Source organism: Xiphophorus hellerii, chromosome 1 (genome assembly GCF_003331165.1).
Source record: "Xiphophorus hellerii strain 12219 chromosome 1, Xiphophorus_hellerii-4.1, whole genome shotgun sequence".
Taxonomy (NCBI): domain Eukaryota; kingdom Metazoa; phylum Chordata; class Actinopteri; order Cyprinodontiformes; family Poeciliidae; genus Xiphophorus; species Xiphophorus hellerii.
In genome coordinates this window covers 17,115,014-17,140,742 of record NC_045672.1, presented here as the reverse complement: position 1 = coordinate 17,140,742, position 25,729 = coordinate 17,115,014, and the positions used below count along the sequence as shown (strand labels likewise).

At 39.2% G+C, this 25,729-nt stretch overlaps 1 protein-coding gene across 1 annotated transcript; it reads left to right on the top strand.

The window, feature by feature from the left end:
- Positions 1-5,133: 5,133 nt before the first annotated feature.
- On the top strand, positions 5,134-23,810 carry LOC116721978 (protein Wnt-2b-A). The gene is made up of 7 exons (XM_032566045.1): positions 5,134-5,185; positions 7,493-7,572; positions 9,799-10,672; positions 14,157-14,377; positions 18,679-18,956; positions 20,099-20,363; positions 22,483-23,810. The coding sequence occupies exons 3-7, from the start codon at positions 10,491-10,493 to the stop codon at positions 22,710-22,712; spliced, it is 1,176 nt and encodes a 391-aa protein (XP_032421936.1). The 5' UTR covers positions 5,134-5,185; positions 7,493-7,572; positions 9,799-10,490; the 3' UTR covers positions 22,713-23,810.
- The last annotated feature ends 1,919 nt before the right edge of the window (positions 23,811-25,729 follow it).

Here is a 25,729-nt window from a genome sequence, read left to right as displayed (position 1 = left end):
AGCTTTTATTTTGAAATTTTCATCAAGCTTAATTTTAAATTGCCACACTAATCCCATGTGTAACAATTGCTGGGTTAAATCAGTTATATAAAGCTCAAAAGAGCAATTTTCTGATGTGAAAATATTCAAGGCTTTTATTTTGAAATTTTTGTTAAGCTTCATTTCAAAGGGCCAAACTAATACCATGTGTAACAGTGCTTTGGATGAAAAAGTCAAATAAAGCCAAAAAGAGCAATTACATGATGTAAAAATATTCAAGGCTTTTATTGTGAAATTTTTGTTAAGCTTCATTTTAAAGTTCAAAACTAATCCCATGTGTAACAGTGCTTTGGATGAAAAAGTCATACAAAGCCAAAAACAGCAATTACATGATGTAAAAATATTCAAGGCTTTTATTTTGAAATTTTCAGTATGCTTCATTTCGGCTTTTATTTTGAAATTTTCAATATGCGTAATTTTAAAGTTCCAAACTAATCCCATGTGTAACAGTTACTGAGTTAAATCAGTTATATACAGCCCATAGCAGCACGTAGTTCTAAAGGCCAGTTCTCAGTCCTGATCTGTTTCAACTGAGGATAGATAGAACTACAATGATGCGTATTTGTAGTACAAATCAGCAGCCAATAGCCTCTTGAGTTCCGTTGCTATGGCAAATAATGGTCTCAGCAGGGTGTGAGCTCTGAGCTCTGAGCTGTCAAACACACAATTGTGTGTTTGAGCAAACACGTTTTACTGAAAAGAAGCATTGGAAACAAATCCTTCCTGTTCGGGAACCGTAATACATATTCGAAAAGCGTTTGTAGCGTATGACAGTTCAATGTGTCTTCTGCGATAGTCCCGAGATTCATATCTGTACCTCACTCAGAGCATTTACAGCGATGAGAGAAAGAAATGTTGTGCCCAGATCTGAACCGAGATGGGCTGTCACTCTAATTTGAAGAAAAATGAGAAACTTTGGGTCGCTTAGAGGCAAATTGTGGACAAACCGTAACTGGTATCGACGAGCCGTCTTCACTTTCGAAGAGATCACAGACATATCTACAAAATGAAATTTGAATGGCATTTCTAGGTGAATTTGTGACGACACAGAAAATCCTCAAAAATAGGGTATTTCTAGGATTTTTCCCATTGACTTATAATGGGGTTTTTTTCGTAGTTTTTTGCGAATTATGTCGCCACGTTAAGCCCAAATCCCACCACAAGTAATAGCTCCAATGGCGTGAATTTTCTGCACGTTTTGATACCTCATTTGTAGGTGTGCACCAAGCGGTATGAGCCGCATTAACGGTTACGGAAGAATAAAGAATATTAAAGAGACGCTTCTCTCCGACAATAGTAATAGGGGGAAGAATAAAGAATATTAAAGAGACGCTTCTCTCCGACAATAGTAATAGGTTCCTGCCATTGCTTTGCATGGCAGGCCCCAATAATAAAGAGACGCTTGTTGGGTGTAGAGTAATAGGTTCCTGCCATTGCTTTGCATGGCAGGCCCCAATAAAAATTCCAATATAGAAGAACCTCTCATTATTGGAGCAGCCAAACTGTCAAAACCAATTAACTATGGACAGGTTCAAAGAACCTAAATGAGAGGTGTAGCACTCATATTCAGAATTAGAATGTAAGAAAACATTTTATTAAGTTATATACATTGAGGTACAATATATTAGAAAGTAAATAATGTTTTACCAGAATATTGTTGTCTGACCTAAAGCTGAAAATTATACATTAACACAGAATGAATAAAACACACAACCACAATTAGACAATTTGTTTCCTCTTTCATGTCAGTTAAGATTGATGAAATTATTGCCATTTGCTAAATACCACAATTGCAACAAAGCTACTAGTGAATTGTTGATACACAATTTACTAGTAATTGGTTTGATAGCATTTAAATCTTCTGATTTGGGTCAAATGTTTTAGCTTTCACAGCAACTTCCTGGAGTTTTTTTTTGCCCACTTTAACTGCTCAACTGGTGTTACTGATTCAGGCTTGCAGGCTGCCTTTCTGACACAAACGTTAGAACTCTTTCCAGCTTTTTTATGACCAGTCAGGGTTCTTAAGCCATTTTGTAACTGATTTGGTTGTAATCATATCCTCATTATCTAATTGACCCATTAGTGCCCAAGCTTTAACTTCCTGGCTGATATCTTGAAATCTTGCGTCAATCTTTCCAAAAGCTGTTTTTTCCTCATGATGGCATCTATTTAGTAAAGAGTATTAGTCATTATGGCTCAACAACAAATTATATTCCTCAGAGCAGATTTTATATAGAAGCACTTTAAAGGCACATGTGTGGCTGGGCAGTTTTTAATAAAATGACTGAAATGGGAAAAGTGTAGCAAATATATTAAGACAAATGAAACGCTCATGGAAATCTAGTAAAAATAAAAATAAAACTATTTCTGACAAAAATATATACTTTTATATATTATATATACTTTTTGTCCCTGTTGAAGCTTAATTTCTCTTAAAGTAGGTACCAGTACCTGCTCTATCACAGTATCTAGAAAATATAACCATTACTGTTTTCATGGTGTTGATTGTAATATATATATAAAAAAGCTAATTGCGTAAAGGGGGTGCCATGTAAAATTGATTGATTGCTTTCATTCTTTCATGCATGTTTGAGGAATCTTCAAATCTACTGTAGCAACCACGTTCTACAGCTCCTCCAGACTAGCGGCAGCAGCACTTAACAATTAGGTGTAATTCTGAGTTTGTTGAGTTTATCATGCGAACTGCTTCTCAGTCCAACACTGCTGAGAACATTTGGAAAGGGCATAATGAATAGGCATTGTGCCTGTCCATTATGCACAATGCCTATCCATTGTGCATAATGGATAGGCATTATCCATTATAATGCTGTGTTGACATACTGAGAGGAAAGAGCAGGACCTTCTTAAAGAGACAGAAGCCAATTCCAAGGCATCAAATTGCGAAATAAAATATCTTTAAGCCATGTTTGCTATATTCAGCATTTTTTTTTAATAAAAATCGAAGGTAAAATAGTTGTTTGATTTGCTTGTACCATAAAACGGCAGTAAGTTCCTGGAAAATTCATAATGCTACCCTTTTAACAAAACATACAACCTTTATAGATCAGTTGAGAAAAAGCAAAGGGGCAGCATCTGAGAAAGAAGGAGTGTTAATTGAAAACGAATGTGTCTACTCTGGCGGTTGGTCAGAGATGGGCTGGGGTCCCACTTGGCTTCTACTTCAAAGATACTGCCCGCCTAACTCCAGCGCACCTGCAGCCATTTAAACCCTGCTCTCATCGCTCAGGACATAGAGAGATCTCTCTCACGGTTAGAGCCTTCATCGGTTTTTTTTGTTTTTTTTTTCTGCCAAAGGCCCACAACGGTCCATACTTAGGAATTCAGTTTAAGATATTGCACACCCTTCAGGGTAGATTTGAGTGACAATTTCACGCAGAATGATAAACCACAAGATTAGCGTCACCTCCATCATTGTTCACACAGATCTAAAGCCTACACAGGATGGAATGGTATGCACACACCGTTTTATCATAATGTCATGAAATGAAACAATGCACCGATCCCTCATTGGTAAATTGTGATTGATAAATTTTTATTTTGTTTAATTTGCCGTTCTCATGTCTGTTTATTGTTTGACCTTTGGAATAAAAAATAATAATAGTAAAAAACAGTGGACAACTGATTTATATTCCCCATTTCCCCTTTGTTCAGCTAGATCAAATGATAATAGATGGGTAAGTTAGACTCATGCCTCTCTTTATTATGTTGCATTTACGATAAGGTTTGTGTATATAGTTTCTACACAACAAAAATAAAATACAATAAGTAATCAATAAAGAACAGCATATACAATCTATCTAAAAACACAGACATATATTCAAACTAACACAATGGAATCAAACCATAGAAAGTGTGAAGAATTATCGAAAATGGCATAACCTATAAATTTAAAACAGCACAATAGAATAAAAGAACTAATATTTTGATCAATTCTCACTAAATGCTGAAAATTACAGTTGTCCCTGAACTATTGTAAAAGAAGAAACTTAAGAGAGATTTTGAAACCTGACAGCCTTTACATGCACCTTTGATATCTTACAGCGAAGCAAGAAAACGGCCAAATTAGAGGCAATTCAGGCTCATTACATATCCACTGTGATGCACATCAAGCTCTCTGATGACCAGTCCGAATCAAACATCATGGATAAACTGCAACTGATGCTAGCAGGCTGCCTCACACTGCAGCCAAGATCCAGACATACGCTTCCACCAGGATAACAAAACCACCACAACCTCCCTGAAGACGTTTTCTATACTCTTAATCCAGTGTGACTGGGGCCTCAAGCAGTGATCTACCACAGGCTTCTCTGTAAATAACCACAGACTCCAATGTCAGTGATAGCGTAATGCAAAGAAGATGGTAGTTTAGAGGTTTAAAACATAGCATTTACATTTAATTTCTGGCACTGGTATTGTTTTAAAATTGTTTTTTTCTGCTTTACCAAGATGAAGATGCAAAGAGAGTTGACAGGTAACATATTGCCGCGCCATAACTGCTCCACAAAACCTCAGTTTAAAATCGTATTTATTTAAGGTTTCTGGGATATTTACATTATCACTTTCAGGTTTTATCTGAGATGACATTATTTATTTGTCGGCGTGCAAATGCGTTAAGAAAAGCTGACGTTCTGTTAGAGTAGTGATTTTGTGGATGGCTGCATAAAACAATTTTGCTGATTTAGTAGCTGTCGCAATGAATGGCAGTGATTAATTTTCACCATTTAGTCACAATTTCCTCATAATATGACATGAGGTTTCCTATTATGAGCAAATCTAAAACCAGAATGGTTCCTTTTATGCAACTTTTTAACCTTAGCTGCGATTACAACCTGATTTGTGTCACTGGGACATTTAAAGATAAAACACAGTGTTATCATGGACCTCCTTTAAAACTTGCAAGATACTTTTTTTTTTTTTACTTTGAAATAATTAAAGTAAAAATAAGTGTTTTTTTACTCACAAGTTTCCAAAGAGGTAATCATAGGTCACATGCCATGTGACCTGCTGTGTTCGTCACACAGACAAAGCCCTATTAAAACAGGAAACTACTCAGCATTTACTCAGTTCTTGTCAGAAAAAAGCAGCGACAATGTCTGTGCTGTAAAGATGACCAGCATCAATTGAGGTAAATTTCAACAATCATTCTTTTTTTTTTTTTTTTTTACAATATTTACTTATTTGGCTTTCTATAAATTGCACACTATTATAAAACCAAGAACATATAAGTTATTGTTAAGTTAAAGATGACTGGGATGTTTCGAGTGTCAAAAAAGCTACAATGACCTGAATGCTCCTTTGATGTTGTCTGTATCACTCGCTCTATTCTAAGTCTCGCTGAGTGTATGTGTGTGAGAGCCTGTGCACATTCATGGACATGTATGTTTTTTTCTGGTAAAGCATGACGGCATCTTCCAGCAACGCCGTAACCTTCTGTTATAGAGTAGTCAGGATGACATCCTTGGACCCACAGTCTGTTCACGAGTTTTATCAAATCCATTGATGGCAGGCTATTCCAAGGATAAAGTAAGAAAGGCTTGCAAGTATGCAAGGCATTCATTCCCCCTGTGCAGGCCAACCATGATGTAACATGAGTGTACATAATCTAGAATATGCACATGTGAGAGCAGGTTATTATTATTTTTCTTTTAGAGACGGACGTTCCCGGAGCAGAAATTTCTGAAATCGCACTTTTCAGGGTGAAACATGATCGACAAGAGGCTCAGACGACACGTACTTATATGCCAGCCAATCAGTTTAAAAGCTTCTGAAGTTCCAGCACCACTGTATTCGTTCAAAGCACTTTACCTCTGTCGGCAGATCTAAATTTACAGGACAATAAATTATTGAGGCTCTGGATTTCTGGCGCACACATTGGGGCCTGCCAAGGACTAAATATTTTTAACGTCTGTGTTGTAATCTGGCTTTAAGTTAGCTTCACATATACACCAACACCAAATGATTTTCATTTGATAATTATGGGAATATGCTTTCAGGCTTGGCTGTTTTACCCTCAGAGGTTATTTCTAATATAAATGTCCCATTACAATTAAACATAAGTCTAATTCGGTGTTAAAATACTTAAAATAACCACGATGTATATTCTGTTCATAAATGAGGTCGTGATGCTCCATTAATGGGGGATTTACTCATATTAATAGAAGTATAAGGTGTTGTATTGCAAATATCAACATGCAGGCATGCACAGTCAAAACCAGATGTTCACAATCATTTTATAAAGAAGACCCACAATCACTTTTCTAACATTAAAAAGACTCATTTATCTCAATTAGAATTCTTTTAGTTATTTGCAGACTGCAAGAACACTATCAAATTTTCATCTTTTTTTATTATTTTCTTCTAAATGGGAGGTTTACGTGGAAGATCTTTTGCAAGAATGGTTTGCAAATGTTCAAGGCGTTCCCCCCCGTAGATATCAGCCATGAAGCAACATGAGAGGCAAAATCTAAAATATGATTAGTTTGTCTTCAAACAATTTTGGCAAAAGCCTAAATTATTCTAAAATCACCCTTGTTGTGACTTTAGCTTCAGATAGGGTAATTCCCAGCATTAGGCAAAAAAGGGGAGCAACTTTTAGTGTATAGCTATAAAGACATTAATTCAAGAAGCATGCAGTTACTGTGTAACAGAGATGAACACAGAAGAAAAGCAAAAGTCCTGGTGAAAATGCAGGTTGAAAATGGTAGCGGTGTCATTACCCACAATGAAAGGACTTAGGTCCTACGATGCGTTGAATGGTCACACAGAGATAAAGAAACCTTTACTCCCAAAGTAACTACAATGACATCGGGAAAAGGGAGGAAGATTGGAAACCAGAGAAAAACATCCAATTGAGAAGTTCACGAGTGGCGGTGTCTTGTCAAGAGCGAGATCTGCTGCAGGAGGGACCGGTGCATCATGAGGAAAGAAAATTTCCTCATGAAACATCTGAGGACAGAAATTTAAAGAATTGGCAAAAATGGCTTGTTCAGTTAAATAATGAGCAAACTAATTTGTGTTTTTGAGGCATTTTTTCTTACACATGTGGTCAGAGTAAAAATAAACGGGGAGAATTTGGATGAGGTCAGCGTACCGCTTCCCTTCTCCCCTCAACCCGTTTGTCACATCATTGTGGGAACTCGGCCAGACCTGACTGGGGGCTGCCGTTCCTACCAGACGCTTGGTGGGATATGAATACTCACTGAGCTCATCTCTGGACTGGAGGCATCATGGCATCACACAGTATAATCCCCACAGAAAGGACACATTACAAAGCTATTAGTCCAACTCTTCCATCTAAACCGAATGCCTTAGGTCCAGTCTTTTATTCCTAGCCGCAACCCTACTGTCAGATCTAATCCTGAGTAACTCGAAAGTATAAACATTAAAATCCTTCATCACTGTAAATTTCATCTTTATCCCTGTTTCTCTCCAGTCCGCAGTTTAAACAGCGCAACCCAAATCAGTACTTTTCCTCTGTGAAGACATCTGTCAGATTGAACCCAGCACATCAAGGTAAACTTTTCATCCGTCTGACAAGGAGGCACTTGACTTTGTTATTGTTTATGGAAAGAAAGCTGGAGTCAGGTTCGCTGGCGAGGGAAGAGACACGGGAGTTCCAGCTACGGCCCCAGGAGGGAGAGCATAACTCAGATGTGTTTGTACTTCCCTAATTCCTTTTGATTTAGCAGAAAACAGCATGCCAAGCTGCAGCGTGCAAAAATCCTCTGAAGCCTGAGCTCCTCTGTCTCACCTAGCTTACTTTCACAAACCTCCACCCAGTGCTGCCCTCTGCATATCGATTGTTTTTTGTTGTTGTTGTTTTGTTTGTTTTTTGGGGGGTTTTCTGCGAAAATGGTGAAAATTAGATTTGTTCTGTCAGCAGCAGCCTGTCTGGTTGGGCTATAAGCAGAAACACTAAAGTCTCTAAGAAGCTTAGCTTTAACACTAGCTTTGGCATAAACACTGAGGCTGTTTTCAAAAGCGTTTGAAGACGTAGCACTTCGCAACAGCTTTCCTTAAGTCTAATAGTTTCAATTCCGACAGGGATTTTCCTGATTTGTTTGCTTGTTCATTAGTATTAATGGGGTCACCTGAATCAACTGTGGCTTTCTCCACCCAGGATTAGTTAAAAAAAAAACTAAAAATTGTCAGAAAGCAGTGGAGTGTGTTTATTTTAGAACATAATTTCTGACTTATAGGAGCAGATTGTAATTTCTCAGATGTCGTTGAGGGATGAAAATAATCCCAAATCTGATGATAGCGAGTTCAAAGGTGCTATAAATGGACCAGCAAAAATTGGGCAGAGGGTAAGGATGGTTGTAGGAGGAGAAATTTGTGTCTGTGTTTGAGGGCGTGCGTGTGTGTGTGTGTGTCGGCGTGGCTGAGCACTCTCAGCATTCTGCCTCACACATATGGTTCATATTTAGGCCATGATGCTGATCCAATGGACAAGTTGGCACTGTTTTCTTGATTCTTGGTTCTACATTCCAAGCTTTTTTTCTCACATTTTAACCTTAGAAGAACTATACAAGGGGTATGGATGCAAGTGAAAGGGATGTTTAAATATGCATTTGTTTTATAACATGCGCCAATGAGTGACTGAACTTCTTTTAAAATCAATGATATTTGCTCCTAATGTTGGTTTGCTTTGTTTGCCACCCTTGTTGTGATTCTTGCTCTCCGTATCTTGGCATCTCAGCCATCTTAATGTTCTCACAATTGTTGTGGCCTGTCTACTTTGTTGCTAGAAGCTGAAGCCACAAGAATACACATTTGATTACATTTGTCTCTTTTTATATGGCTGGTTAAATGAGGTAATGATATAAGCATAATGTCTTGCAGAAATAACTTCTGTTTTTTTTTTGTTTTGTTTTTTTTACATTTTATCACTGTAAAACCACAAAATTTTATGTGTTTTATTGGATTATGATCTGATAAACCAAAACAATATAGCACATAATTGCAGAGACATGATCTTTGATTTCTTTTACCAATACATCTGAAAATTAGCTCCCCTTAGTAAAGTCCATCTGTCTGTAATTTTATCAGTTCAAGTATTTGCTCTTTTAAGGCCTCAGAGGTTTTGGAGATAATATTAATGTACAAACAGCATCATATAGACCAAGGAAAACTAAGACTGCACATTACGCTCCGCACAACATCCCCGTAGCGACACACGGTGGTGACAGCATCATGCTTTAGAGATGTTTTTGCTCAGCACAGAAGGTGGCAATACATGGAATGAAAACGTGTTAAAAACTCTATGTCAGGGACAAAATTATATAATCTAAAACAAAGTATGTTCATGTTTTCGTCCAGACCAAAATCCTTCTGAAACTTGTCTGCCTCCTTCTCTCTGAAGATTTAAAAATGAACATTCACAGAATCTCTCCATCCCACCTGGCTGAGGTTGAACCATTATTGCAAAGCACATTGGACATAATTTCAGTCTCTAAATGTGTCAAGCTGCTAGATACACACAAGACTTTCTGCCGCAACAGCGAAAATAAATGCATGCTATGGATTTTTACTCTCACTTTTTTCTGTCCCTTAACAATAATGAGCCACTATCTGATTCAATGTAATAAAACCCTGACACGTCCCTCGACGTCCAAATGTTTCAATATTGTAGGAGTATAGAGAAAAGCCATTTGTATTCTAAATATTTAATGCATTTATAAGTTAGTCAACACCTTTTGCGTTATTTAATAATTTCCCTTAATGCATTTTACATTCCAGATGAGCTCAAGATCGTCACATCAGCAGCGTCATCACTCCTTTAGCTCACCTTTCTCCTTCCTTCCTTTTAAACATCTCGATCTTCGCCAAACCCTGTAGCCTCTGCTTCCACCCAATGAGGGAGGGGAGCTGTCCGCGGCGAGCCCTCCCTCATCTTTTTCTCTCTCTCCTCCTCTCCCCCTTAACTCGGACTCTATCCACCGTGCGCTAATAAAGGAGAGCATCCGACGCAGCGTAGAGTCCCGCAGCAGGCTGGGGAGCGGCCACTTCAACTCTGCAAACTTTGACTCCTGCCCTTACTCTCAACGTACTGTCCCGGCTTCTGGTATAAGGACAAAACAGCAGGATCAGACCAAGGGGGAATTGAGAGCAGGGGCGAAATCGGCTTCGCTTGTGCCCCCCGCCCCGCTTCGTCAGGTAAGGCTCCGGGTTGGCAGCCAGAAGTTCTCAGGGGAGGGTCTGGTGCGCACATGGCACCGCAAACGCGCTCCTCTATCTGCTGACAGCCGCACAACACGGGACTCACACTCTGGATAATGAGGCCTTCCAACTTTTTTAACTCCATAACTCACAACAAAACTTAACAAGCTTTCACATCTGGAATAAGGATTTATCTATCCTTCCCCTTCTTTGCCGGGGGAGGGAGGTAGGAGGGGGGGGGTGGCAAAAAAAAAAAAAAAAAGACAGGAGCCATGCTGGGTTTAAGGAGGATTCTCGGCCTCCGTGCAGCTCGGATTCACCGCGGTGGTTCTCCGGGAGCCGGACTCTCACCCGGGCCTTCTTCGTGTCAGAACCAAGGTGCCAGCTCAAGGATGTACTGTGCTTGTCTGCTGCTGTTGCTGCTCGTCACGCCTCGCGTGGACTCTTCTTGGTGGTGAGTGCACATCCATCACACAGGCCTATTCTTATCACCCACGCGATTCACTACAGCCGGTTGTTTTTATTAATGAGACAGACAATTAGATAATTATCAATATATCACAATTGTTCTTATCTTAATTTTCAAAAGATACTCTGTATCAAACCCCTAACAGGGATAAATTGCATTAGAATGAATTTAAATAACCACGTGTTTAATGTTTATACCCAATAAGGGATTCTTCTATTTTTTTTGTTTTGTTTTTTTGTTTGTTTCTTTATGGTCGCTATAGTTCCTCAACAAGTAATTTAAAATATAAATACGCTTTTATGTACTTATTATTTTTGAAATGATATTAAACTTTACACTTGGAAGTATTATTTTACAAGTAAATGGAAGCAAAAAAACACTCTTAGTGTTTTTAAATCATAATTTCGTCTAATTCTTAATGTCGTGTCTCCAAAAATAGGAGCCAAGAAACACGACGGGGTGTGAAAGAAATTATGAGTTTGTGAATGAGATTCGAGCGTTTCTCCAAGGTGAGCTTGCCCTCTTTTCGTGTCAGTTTGTTGGCCCTGCCGCGCTGAGCAGTAATAATGATTACGGTAATAATACCGGCTCTTTGCTTTGCGCGTAATTTATCTCAGCGTCGTTGGCTAAGCTCGCGCTGCTCAGCTGGAGCGGCAAACTCGGGTCATTAATTCACCAGGTAGCAGCCACCTCTGTATCTGCGTCACACGTAGATGACTTTACCAATGTTAAAGCTCGGGCGACGTTACATAATAGAAAACGTTTGTGTGTGAGAGTAGAGGGAGTGTGGGTGTGTGTGTGTGTGTGTGTTTATAGTAGAGGTGTCTGTGCTGGTAATGCTGGAATGTCTAATAGTTTGTGTAGATTATGGGAGAAGGCATTGTGGAGGGAACAGGTGTTATTCCTGTTTTTCATTTGGGGGGATTAGAGGATCCTGCAGAAAATCATATTTTCTGCCATCTAAAAAAAAACCATAACATCAGTTAAAAATAAATAATATTTTATATAACTGATTTTTTTTTGTCATATAAATAGAGAGATTGAGTGCAGTTCTTCTATTTTCTTCATTCAGAATGTTAATGTTTCCAGTTAAATAATTATCAACAGTGTATCAGAGCTGCATTGGCTGGTATTATCTCAGACTCTGATAAACTTGAGTAAGACTATAATAACTTCAAGGTGTCTAATGTATTAAAAAGATAAAACATAGATACTGTATATTATATAATCGTAATGATTTAAGTTTAAACAGAAAACTACACTTATTTATAATTTTTTTTTTGTGGGATATTTTGAGTGCTATCTTGCTCTGTTTTGATCAAGAGCAACAAAAGCAAAGCAAGCTGGTTGGCTATTGTCCTCTAGCTGACCTGCAGTCAGACACTTTACAGAAATGCAATTCATGGATTACCAATTGTAGTTTCAAGACAGTATTAAATTAGCATGTGTGATGAGTGGTGGTCTTTTGTTTTCATTGCCTTGAATGTCTGTTTCTTTTTTTCACTACATATTTCCACATTTACAACAGACTTATTTCAAACACCTTACTAGCAGTGCACAGCTCCCGGAGAGGGAGGGGCAACGCTCCGTTATTCTGACACTGTGTTTGGCATCAGGATTTTTAACTGTAGAAAAATAAAGTTGAAGGTTTTGGTGGTGGTGAAAACTCTGTTGCACAATAGAACCCAGCCATTGCAACTCTGATCTTTTTCTCAAGATCCGGCAATCATGGCTTCGTGGCTGATTTCTGAGTTTTGTATAGCTACCAATTTTAGCCCATTGGGATTTTTCTTGAAGAACAATAATTGCATTCAAAATATTTCTTCCTATGTTTCTTGCTAGGAGCACTCAACAGTTATTTGTATTAGGAGCAGAGGTTATGTGACATGCTTTGTTTGAAAGAACAGTCACTGTAAAATGTGGTCTGTAACAGAAAACATTTAGGGTTTACATTTTAAGTTGCCTTTAGCATTAGTTTATATTTGCAATTAGCATAACTATTTTCAAAAGTAAACACTGATGTCAGTGTACCTGAAGAATGCACATGCTTAATTTAACTGAACGATTTCCAAAGACTTTTAGCTTTCCAAAGCCAACATGACAGAGGTGGAAAGCTCAAGAGAATACAAAATGTAAGTAAGGCATTAAACATCTGAAAACTCCTTTCAACTTATAGTCCACCATGAAACCAACAAAACTGCAAAACGTTGAAAATGGTTTTGGAGCAAGATGGCAATGTCACACACTGAAGTCTATCTCTGCTGTTGGGACCTGAATGAACAGCCATAAAGCCTCTGAATACACTACAGTTTCTTTTTAAGCAATTTCTTATGTCTCAGGGTATTTTAGCAACTCTCTTTCTTCCTTTGTGTGGACATCTTCCACTCTGAAGAGTGTTGCTGGCACATGTGCATCACATATGCTCATATTTTGCTACTCAGTGACTAGATAAAAGAGTGGATTTTTGAGTTTTACAACAGATTTGCACCTTAAGGGCCCAGGCCAGTAGAAAACAAGTAGATTTTAGCCATCAGCCAAATTTTTCACCTTGTGTTTTCCCAGTGCCCTGGTATACTCGGAAGTTTTAACACCATGTTATTTTTTACCTTTGGGTAATGATTTACTGTCCACAAACCTTCCTTTCTCTTAGAGAGTTACACTGAAAAAAATTAGGTGTGAATTGCTGCTACAGCATTTCCTTTGATGGGTATACAGCTCTTCTCCTTCCTCTCTAATCCCACTCAGGGGAGTAGTGAGTCTCTAGAGACTACCTTCTTCTCAGCCTTATACAAGAGGGCGATAAAGCTACAAGCTCCCTGGCCTTCCCTGTCTGATCCGTCAAACCCCCCCTACAGCCATAAGTCTGGAAGACGTCTCATGTATAGACATAAAAAGAGTTCACTTGCCCAGAAAGTTCACTTTGGGCAACCTCAACAAGGTGTCTTGGGAAGATACTGTAAATGTCTGCTTTATTTGGACATTTGAAGACCCTTCTGGTTAGGTAAAAGCAATTAAGCAAAAGACAGAAGAGAATAAAGTGAATAAAGTTTGACAGGGTTATTGGACTCTGCAGACTTAGAGCTCTGATTTGTGACAACATGATTTCGACTGGGAAATGTTTAAACACACATACACTCACAGGTCTTGTGCAGAGAGGTTAAGTGCTTATTTATTTGGAGAGTGGAGTAAATGGTTTCCACTCCCCTTCTACTCGCAAACCTTAAAACTGTTAAGTGTAGTGAACTCTGACTCACAGGGGGCTTGTTTCGGTAGCTTTTCTTCATGCCACTCTCCTCTTTGCGTCCTCTTGAGAACACACATTCAAGTCAAAACTACATGAAGCAGTCAATTGCAGGATTCCACCAATTGTTGTGTCCTAACCATTTCATAGTGATATTAGAAATGACATGGAAGATTACTGATCACTTCATACAACATCTCCAAACTTTATTATTTCTGGCACTCTCAGGTACATCGGGGCGCTGGGAGCTCGTGTAATCTGTGACAACATCCCCGGCCTTGTGAACAAACAGCGGCAGCTCTGCCAGCGCCACCCAGACATCATGCAGGCCATCGGCGAGGGCACCAAGGAGTGGATCAGAGAGTGCCAACACCAGTTCAGACACCATCGGTGGAACTGCAGCACACTGGACCGTGATCACACCGTCTTTGGACGTGTCTTGCTCCGGAGTAAGTGTAAAAAAAAAACTGCTTGGTGAACCTGAAGCAGTTTCACCAAGCAGGTCTTTCTTTGACCTTATATGTTCACCCTTTTTCTGCATTCTTTTGCGTTCTGCAGGCTATGCTAAGTCTGCATGGTGGCCCAGTTGTTAAGCACAGTTCACATACAGCAAGAAGGCAATGAATTCGAATTGCTCGGTGTTAGAATATTTTTCCAGTGCACACTTTGTTTTGTTTTCTTCCCCCTCACACTCCACAAACATGCAAAGTTAACTGGCTACAATAGTTTTGCTTGGTGAGCTTTACAAGTGTGATCCCCATGTAGCCCTTTAAGAGCTAAGTGGCTACAGCAGATGGATGGATGGATGGAGGGATGGACGGATGGATGGATGGATGGATGGATGGACGGACGGACGGACGGATTGATCCAATGTCCTTTGGCACTGTTACATTCATTGAGCTACCTTTCATTGCCATGAATATGTTCAGAGGTGATTTGATGACAGAGTTCAGATTTTCAGATCTAGGGTTGGTTCTGTTTTATTGTGCTTGGGAATCAGTATTTTAGCTGAAGTAAATTTTAATTTTGATGATCAGTTTCACCATGGCATTTAGCTCACAGGCCTATGGTTTTACACTCCCACCCACAAGATAGCAGTGGTGCACTTGTTAGTCACTGTCAACTTAAAATAGAGGAAAGAGAAAGATTTCTTACTAAAGGTTCAGTGCTTTTGGCGTCTCATTCCATTAGAAGAGCCAAATTGCACTTCTCCACTTCGTTTTATTATCATATCTGTTTAAACATAATTTAGCAAATATGAATTGTTTGTGTGGTGCTAAGCATTTTCTATGCAATGACTTTATAAAAGCTTAATTGTTATGTACCTTTTTTTTTTTTTGCTAAAAAACAGAAATGCTGCAGTGATGTTTGAATCAAACCTTTATATGAACACCTGAACACAATCAGGGAAACAAATCAAATAAATTAATGCTGAACTCTTGACATTATTGCTTCACATTTTTTCCTAAGTGAATCTAAATATGTGGTGGTGCAGGTCAATCAAATCAGGAATTTGAGTGGTCTGTACCACCACACTTGCTGACGATTGACCGCCTACTTTCTTTCTTTTACATAACGGTACGATCTCAGTCTGCCCTTGCATGTGATTGGCTGCATTGTTTATTGGTTAAATACAGTTAAACTTCTGTCAGAATGGATTTTGAGCAAAACTGAGCAGGAGGGTCTTGAGATTGGGCAACAAAGAGTTGAATTATGCAACCATATTGTTTCCAAATGATACACCACACCTTATCAAGAATTTGATGTGTTTTTTAAAATCATCCATTTGTACATGTGCGGAAAAATTGTCGTTTTAAGTGCACATCACACATATATAGTCTCACAATAGCAGGACCGGGCAGATTCTATCTGGTTAATATAAAACTTGAATGTAACTAAAATGATGAATGTAAAAATAAATAATAAAAAAAATAAGGATGAAGGATTAATAGGTTTTTTTTTTTTTCTCTTCCCTTCACATCATTTTGTATTTCTGTAGTTTCTGTCATTCCACTAACAACCAATGCCTTACAGTCACTTTCTGTAGCTCCATTATTGCTTAGGGTAGAAAAATGTGGTCATGGGACTCCAATGCATATTATCAACCAGCAGGAGGTCAGTCAGTTATTTTTATTTCTGTAAGGGTCACAGTTTGTAATGTTTTAAGCAAGTAAGTTGGCCCAAATAGGATCAAAACCACGATCAATGAAAAATGGCTAACAGAAAGCCTTTAGGAAAAAATATACCGTTAAATTGAAATATGTTTTAGATTCCTGTTTGTTGTTGTGGAAAGAAAATATTACCAAGCACTGTCAGGTGAAATCAATCAGGTTTATTCATATATTGTGGACGATACAGAGAGCTTGTAGGACAATCAATAATGAAGAAATTCTGGGTGAAAAGCTCTGCCAGGCAGAGACAACACATGAGTTTTATACCAAGGATAAAGGATCCAAAACAAGGGGAGAGACAGTCTGGTTCTGATGCAGCTGTAGAAAACAATTCCCAACCTTGTACATGTAACCCAAATAGCTTTATTTTAGTGGGACTATACAGGAACTTAGAATAAACATATAGCAATATAACTAGCACTTCAATGTTCATAACTATTTACCTTCATAATTCCGTAATACAGTTACTCATAAAAAAAGTAATCCTCAACGTGGGTCCAAAATAATTTATTTACAAATACAAAATGAAAGTAGTAAGGCATGAACTTGTCAAAGGCGTGAATAGACTCTGAATAGATAATCTATTATTCTTTGTTATATCAGGACATGGACCATCCATGCATAAGATTCTGAACAGAGGCAGCATCATTTGGAGTTACAAAAGAATACGGGTTGCAGATCCACAGTACATAGTATTTCTCACAACGATTTGTTTTCCAACAAGCTCCTTTGCAGCTCTTTAAGATGTTAGATTCAGTCGGAAGAAAAAAAAAAAGAATGTGTCAGTGTCCTTATATCTAGATTTTGACGTCAGTGACTTCCTACAGATTGTTATTGGGTCTGGGCCAACCATCTCAAGCATGTGTGGGGGCCGTCGGAGCACGGCGGAAAATGAAAGATACGAAGACACTCACCCTGCCTGTACGGCTGCGTGTGTGCGGCAGGGGGAACGAAGGGGTGAGAGGAATAAACAGTAATGTAGATGTAAATATTTAGAGAGATATTCTCACTGTCAGGCAAACAGTGCAGTTTTGAAAGATGACCAGCGATGCCCTCGTCACTGCTCTCCCACATGCATCCCGTCTGCATCCTCTGCCCCCAACTCCTCACCTCCAAGAGTAAACGGGACACTTTGGCGAATATACAGTACAAGCAGTTTGCTCACTGCAGACTACGCAACAATGTTGGTTTAATGCTTGTGTGCTCTTTCCTTTTTCCTTAAAAAAGTTAACAAATACTCACATAAATACATAATATATCCATCAATTTAAAAGACAAAAAAACACCAAGAGAAGTGAAGGACACACACACACATCAACAAATTGCGCTCTTGGTCAGATATTCAAAGATGCAAAATATATTTTTGGTACGCAGCCAGTGTAAACAGCTGTATAGGTTAGAATATAGGCTCATGAAGCCCAAAAAAATCTAAGTCTTATCTTACTTGAACTGGAGATTTTAGATAAGAAGATGACAGATAGGACAAAAATTCAGCTGAGATACATTGCAAGTCAACAACGTTAAAATGAAGGTTTAAACCCTCGGGAGCTTGTGTGTTTTGGAAGTGACATACAAATCTATTTATTACACGTCTGTATATGATAAAATTACATGAACCCCTGAGAGCTGTACTAAGGAAATGGGTTGCCTGAATAAAAAAAGAATTCATCATTCATAAATTCCTGTGTAAATATTAGGTGTTGATTTCTCTTCACTGCACACGAATAGCTTCCAAGCGGGACAAGAGGAAAAGCTTTGTGATGACAGCGTGTCAGGATGTGTTTGCATGAAAATTCAATGTGATTTTAAAACAAACAGCTGAAAATTCAGATAGTTTTATCACGTTCCAAAGTAATGTCATTGGGCAAACAAAATTTCAAAATTAAATGTCATGTTTGTCTGCTCCTATGTACACGGAAAACAAAATGGACAAACTTTTCTTAAATGTTTTAACCTGGTGAGTTAACAGAGAAAGATTCGTGGCCTTATTTAGGGACTGGAGTTTTTCTGTCATCTCAGAAACCAGCTTTAAATGCATTTTTATTGCGTTTCAGTTTAAGAGAGTAAAGGTTAACTTTGATCCCTTTGCTACGTTTTAGGCCACTTTGCTCACAGAGACATTGCAAAGAGCAACCGTGACCGATCACATCATAAAAATTTCTTTTTGTATTTGGCGTGAGTAATGTCCTGGGGAACCGGCAAAGAACAGATGAGCAGAGCAATGGTAGATAATGTTCTCATGACATCATCCTGGTGCTGATAAATGGGGTATCACTGTGTCTGTATTTAAACAATTTATGTGAGCAGGGGAGAGCCCCACAGCGAGGATTATTTCCATGATAATATTTAAACAGAGCTGCTCTTTACTCCACATCGGGGCTGATTTACTCCATCAGCTGCACCTTCATGTCCTCATGGCTCACAACCAGGTCTTGTCATGGCAGTATGTGCATCTCTGGAAGTGTAGCATGTGCCACGATGCTGTTTTTTTGGTTCGTTAAGGACTTATTACATGCTGTGAGTGAGTGACTGTGTCACCTGTACTCAGAAACTTCTATATTTATATCCTTCCCTCTCAGGCAGTCGTGAAGCAGCTTTCGTCTACGCCATCTCCTCAGCGGGAGTCGTGTATGCGCTGACCCGTGCCTGCAGCCAGGGGGAGCTGAAGCTGTGTAACTGCGACCCCCTCCGGCGGGGGCGAGCTAACGACGGAAAAGGAGACTTTGACTGGGGTGGATGCAGCGATAACGTCAACTATGGGATCAAATTTGCCAAAACCTTCATTGATGCCAAAGAGCGACCCATCCGGGATGGTCGGGCACTCATGAACCTCCACAACAATCGCTGTGGCAGAACAGTGAGTGGATGATTTCCATATAAAAATCATGTGATTTTGATATTTTGATGGTTTAAATAAACGACTCAATACTAAATAAGTAAGATGTTGATAACTGCTACTTACTTTGGGCACTTTTGGCTCATGTACCATATTTTTTACGCACAAAGTTACACCAGAAGCTTTAATTAAAATAACAAATATTTTGTATTTATTGAAAATTTTAAAAATAAATATGGGCAAGAGACTGGATTTCTTAAATGTTTAAACATTGTTTTCTTTTTGGAAAATCTTTTGCAACGCTGTACCCAAATTAAATCAGAAATAAACAAAACATGAAGCTTCTTTAGCTTCAGCATTGATATTTGTTTTTTGTTTGGTGCACATGAGATGCTTTTTTTTTTTCTTTATTGATGTACATGTCCACCTCATTCTTGAACTTCGAGCAGTCGGGGATGTTTTCCTAAAATGGTATCTCAATCATTGGTTTTAAATCATCAGTCTTTACTTTCATTTAACATAGAGGATTTGTTCATCTTGATTAATATTCATATGAATTACACCAGAAATGTTACAAACACCAGTGCTATTGAACTCAGATTTATAAAACAAATATGGTCAGCTGAAGACTAGTGCTTATTTTTACCTGTTTATGGTTTTACATACACAGGTGAGTCTAAATCAAGGGCGTCCTAGTCCAGCCTTTGAGCACTGCCAAAATACACCTTGTAGCTCTCTCCTCTCTCCAACAGAACTGAATCAAATGGCTCATCAGCAAATTTTAGCTCTGCAGAGGCCTGGTAATGACCCATTAATTTGATTTATTTGGTTATTAAAAATCCTTTCTCAAATGCTTCTTAATTTTCTAGATTGCTACATTATTTATATGCCTGGTACCAAGCTTTTATTTCGAGGACAAGCATCTACAGTGAAATTGAATTCTACATGCTGTAGTTGGCGTTATACGCAATCTTAAAGCTCTGCTCAAAATCAATGCAGATGATTAAATTTGATATTTTTTTTACAACATAGAAAACAGATAAAAGTTAGCAATGAAAGGGAAAATAATAATAGTAGATGGCCTTAAACATTTTGCAAGACATTAAGTCAAATGTAATAGTGATTGAAACAACATTAATCAAATACCAAACTTCTTCGAGCAGGCGGTGAAGCGCTTCATGAACATGGAGTGTAAATGTCATGGCGTGAGCGGCTCCTGCACGCTGCGGACCTGCTGGATGGCCCTATCAGACTTCAGGAAGACTGGGGACTACCTGCGGAGGAAGTACAACGGGGCGGTTGAGGTGATCATGAATCAGGACGGGACAGGCTTCACTGTGGCCAACAAAGCCTTCAGGAAGGCCACCAAGAATGACCTGGTGTACTTTGAGAACTCGCCGGATTATTGCCTCCAAGACAAAGCAGCAGGTAAGACTGCAGGAGCGAGGAGGGGGTAAAAGACAGAGGGGTTGTTTCTCATGGATGTTGATGGATTGCCCAGACTCTCTTAGGTTTTAGAGGTGCTATTTATGTGTTTTGTGTATGCTCATGCATGACTAGTGTGTTTTGTGGTCATAAATGTCAGTGTGCGGGTGTGGGTGCATGTGGGCCCCTGCCCACATGCACGGGCGTGTGTGTGTGTGTGGTGGGGGGGTGTGTGTGTGTAATAGTAGTCAGATAACACAGCAGGCCTCCCCTGTGATGTTGGTGGAAGCTAATATCTTTGTACCCTGAGGACACGGTTGTTCTGTGACCACCTGACCTCTGTCAGTCTGTCAGTTCTCTCTCACACACACACACACAGACACACACACACCCCCACACGCCGACACGCGCACACACACACAACCTTGTGGTCAGGAGATGTCTTGATTCCTCTTTAAACAATGAACCTGATCATACAGTATGTGACTGTTTCAAACTGACTGGGTGATGGATGAAGAACGGTTGGACAGTATTTGATGACGTTATGTTGAAGCTTTTTCAAGCCTTTCCATGCACTCTCTCATTTTGTCTCCCTGTCTTTCTGTCCCTTCATCCACCCTCCCCTGTCATTCTCACCTTCTCAGTGGAATCCACAGCCTAGGGACACAAGCAGCTAATTAAAAAAAAAAAAAAAAGAAAAAAAAGTCACTTCTCTGTGTCTGTCACAGTCTTTCTCCCTCTCTGTCTGTCTGAGCTAAGCGTAGCTTGAGGGCAGAGTGGGCCTCCGAGTGTGAGAGCCTGTCTGTCTGTCACGCTCCACTGTCCATTTAACCCTCACACACACACACAGAGGTGCTTCAAAGGGAGCAGTGGCTTGGGAAAGGCAGTGTAACTGCAGGCCGCTCTACCAACACCGCATAGTTGTGTGTGTGGGTCTGTTGTTGTACAGGCCGCTTGTTGTGATAGGTAGCAGTTCAAACAGGGAGCTTCTCACACCAAACATGAACGCTAATCTCTGTGGGGATGACATTCACATAAGACATGGACAATGTGCCGCTGCACTGAGTGGTAGCCCGGCTGCTAAGCGCTATGAGGCATTCATCACCGCTGACGAGCGTTTTAAATTGATTTGGCATCATAACCGCACATACTGAAACTCAAAGCACCTAAACTCCATCAGATTCACTCACTTTACCAGAAATGGTAAAAGTTTCAGCTGCACTGTTCTACCACTTTTAACTGCTCTCAGTTAGCACCATTTTTAAAAAATCTTTTGTGGTATATATCTTTTTCTAGTCTAAGATAAGCTGTTTAAATCTGATTGAGATCCTTTACTCTTTGTTTGGAAGCGTCAACAAACTGCTTGGTCTGTATTGGACATTGCAAATAGGTAATACTTTACATTTTTATTCATGTGACTCTTAAAAGGGTGATTCTTAAATTCTCTCAGGTCAGACTGATAAATTCTCCCAGGATTTCTGCAATACGAAAGTTATCACTTTTGCAGCAAAGACTGATAAGATCTGGGTCAACAGAACTAAGAAAAAGGAGAATGCAATATTTAGTGGCTAAGGATCAAAAAGATAAACGAGTAGCAGATCTGGGAATTGCAGAGGGATTTTATTCTTTTAGTAATACGTGTCAGTGAGTGAGAAATAGCAGTAAAACTTTGGTGTGTCCTGACAAATATTCAATAAAATTGCTATGCCTGGCAAAACCTTTACTAGGATACATCTAAATATAGTCAAATGCAGCCATATCTTGAGCTTGTAGAGACATACAGACTTGCAGCTGTTACTCCAAGAAAAGGTGGTTCTACAACGTATTGAATCGGGAAGCTACATACATAATTATGCCACACTTTTCAGTTTTTTTATCTGTAGAAGGAATGTTTCACAATTATGCACTGCTTTGGTTCGACCATGCACACAAGCTCCTGATAAAATTCATTGAAGTTTGTGACAAAATGTGAAATTCTGTGACATTTTTGCAAGGCACTATACAGTATGTCTTTATTTCTTTAACTGTAATCACTGTAGTTTCTTTTGTCACTGCACATGCTACTGTAAGCATCAGCTTTTTTAGGAAAACAAATAAGTAAACTCTCAAACTCTCTGCGCAGGTTCTCTGGGCACCGCTGGGCGGGTCTGCAACAAGACATCGCGGGGCACGGACGGCTGTGAGGTCATGTGCTGCGGGAGAGGCTACGACACCACCCGAGTCATGCAAATCACAAAGTGTGAGTGCAAGTTCAAATGGTGCTGCGCGGTGGAGTGCAAGGACTGCGAGGAGGCTGTGGACATACACACGTGCAAGGCCCCTAAGCGAGCAGAGTGGTTGGACAAGACCTGAGGTCGCGCTGCTCCTTTGTTCCCATCAAACGCAGCCCCACCCGATACCCCTCTGCAGGACATCATGTAGAAAGTGGCATTCTGGAAATGTCTGTCCAAAAGTGCTATGCATCTCCGCCCCGACCTTGTCTCATCATTGCATGGCTTCTTTTTCTTTCTTTTTTTTAATTTTTTTTTTTATTTGTTTGTGAAAGCACTAAGACTCCATTATCCATCGTAATGAGTCAACACATATTAGCTCCTACTATTTGTGAATGTCTCTGTGATTAAACCTGCTGGGATCAGATGTCAGTGATAACAACTTGGCTTGAAACAGAGATTCAGCCCAGACGACCTGCTTCTGGTGTGTGGTACTGCTACTTTTCAAATGGTCTGCTGCCTTCATGGTTCTTCAAAGACAGATGTTACTTGAGCCTCAAAAAAATATCCAGTATTATTAATGGCATCATATCATATACTCATATAACTTTGCTTTGTTTATGTTTGGTTTTTTTCAGGGGGTGTAGAGGGTTTGGGGGGTGCAAGGATTATCTTTTGGGATAAAAACAAAACAAAAAGCATACTTGGTTGGACTGTGGACAGTACCTTGGAAAGTGCAATTCAAGATGTCTAAACATGGCAACACGTTGCCGGACAAGCGTCCAGGAAGAGGACTGCAAGAGGAAAAGGAGATGGACATCAGAGGAATTTTAAAATAATGGACAAATGCATCACTGGAGCATAGAGTGACACTGTGTAAAAGGACAGACAAAAGGAGGAAAATGAAAACAAAAACTGTTTATAGTGGATTATTTAAATTGTAAAGTGTTGTTTCATTCCTCATCTGTTGATGAGACTGCACTACATTGGCTTATGCAAGGAGAGAGAAGAGCACTTGCATTACTGTGATTATACAACGAGTTTTAGTTTTTTTTGTGTGTGTTTAATTAGAAAAACCTGCTGCTGAGAAGAAGACAAAGAAAACTGAGGCATTTATGGGTCACACATCAACCACGACATCCACAGATTTCACTTTTCTGCTCTTGAGCTTGCTTGTGTAACATTTTGTATAACGCTCCATCTAAACAGATGTTCATATAAAATATATGGTGAATTAGTTTGTTGCTGGTTGGTTTCATTTTTGTCCAATTACATATATCAAATAATGGGCAAATGATGGCGAGTAAAGTGAATCAGTCTTGATGAGACTAAACAAAGAGCAACTATATATTTGTAAAGTTTTACTGCAGTCATATAAAATGTGAAAGAAGTACTAATATTATGAACTGCAGTAATATGCAACCATTTTAAACAAAGTCTTATGGTTCTCCAAATTTGACTCCAAGCTACTGGGCTTTCTGTTTATCTTTTAAAGTGGTAATGATCATAGTTTTTTCCAGCCTGACTGAGTTTTCTGTCTAGAACGGTCTAGTAATGAGCAAAGAGTTTAAGAAACTCATCTACCATTAGTTTATTAATATATTGTATTCCACATTTTCAGCTAACAGTCCTTAAAGAACTATTTTACTGGGTACTGAACAGTGTATGGCAAACATTTTATTTCTTATTCCCCGTCCTAAGGTTGCGTATCTGTTTCTTTACTATGGAAATAAGCAGTTATTTGTAAATAATTTTGTTTCCATAAAAATGTGCCATACATCATTCAATGCTTAGCTTTGAAAATCTCTTTAGTGGAATTGTTTGAAACATTTTCTGCCATGAGCTTTGCAGAGATGTTATATATACAGCTCATATCCGTCACTCTATATGTAAGCGAGCTGTACTCAAATGTCAACATAATAACTTGATACCAACATTAATAATTCTCACTATGCAAATGATTTGTCTGCACCTGTTAGGATTTACTATTTTTGGCTTCTCAGTGCCTAAAGTAGCTCCAAATGTAACTTCCTTCATCCTGATGACGTCGCACAATGAGTTCGACACCCTTGATCCCAATATACAGTATATGCACCATACGAAATAGGAATTCATCATGAATGATACACATGCTTCATAAACCTGACAGAACTTAATGTTTCACAAAATGTGCTCCTTTTGTTTATGTTGAGTTACACATTTTAAGATGTTCACACATATAAGAAAAATAAGAAACTGCATAGCAGCCATTTTTGTATTTTTCAAAAAATTAACAATAGATATGGCAACAAATTGAGTTTTAGCAAGAAGGTGTTGGTAACATGTAACCAAAGATTCAATTTAAAGTAGTTTCTTAGCCAAGTTGTGTATATGTTAGCACTGATCCACCAATCCATCCCTTGAATGTAGAAGCTACAGTATGTGATGCATGACTGAAACTTAAGTCACCACTGAATGGCCTTAAAAGAAAAGAAATATCCCCAAAAAGTTTACGAAGTTCAACTTTCAATGACTGAGAAGAGTGAAAAAGTTAAGAAAAAACTTGAAAGACCCCCTAAATGAAACATAATTATTGATCAAACCGCCAAAAAAAAAGAAAATAAGATGCCCTGCCTGTTCATTAAAAACGAGAGAGAGAGATGACCCAAGACTTGTATGCAGAACTGTATTTCAGTAACAAAAGGTTGGTTATGTGTGGATCAGGGTGAGGACTGTTGTGTCAGTCAAGGAGAGGGAAGTGTTTTATTAAAGACCCAGCCTAAAAACCCCAACCCCTGCTCACCCTCTCCTACCCCCACCCCACCCACCTCCCTGTGTGGAATTCCAGGTGGGTCCCAGGCTAATGACTAGATGGCTGTAATTACCCAGGGCTGTTGATAGCTGGAGATGGGACATGGTCGTGCCACAGAGGGCCTAGTGTGGGCTCCTACTGGGACCACATTTAATCAAAGGCTTCTTGGGCGGCTTATCACAGGGAATATTTTCCAGCAATCTTCTCAGCCTCAGCCCCCTCTGCTTCCCAGACTCCAGTTGATTCTTTTTTGCATTTGAGTCCAAAGACCCCCAGTCTAGAAAATATATCACACACAAGCACCGAGGGAAAACACCAAAGGATTTCTTAAAATGTTTTTGAGACTTACACAATTCAGTCACCATCTT

Coding starts and splice junctions, on each gene's coding strand:
- LOC116721978 (XM_032566045.1), top strand. CDS start 10,491: ATGCTGGGTTTAAGGAGGATTCTCGGCCTCCGTGCAGCTCGGATTCAC. Junction 14,378..18,678: donor TGGACGTGTCTTGCTCCGGA/GTAAGTGTAAAA, acceptor CTTCCCTCTCAG/GCAGTCGTGAAGCAGCTTTC. Junction 18,957..20,098: donor ACAATCGCTGTGGCAGAACA/GTGAGTGGATGA, acceptor TTCTTCGAGCAG/GCGGTGAAGCGCTTCATGAA.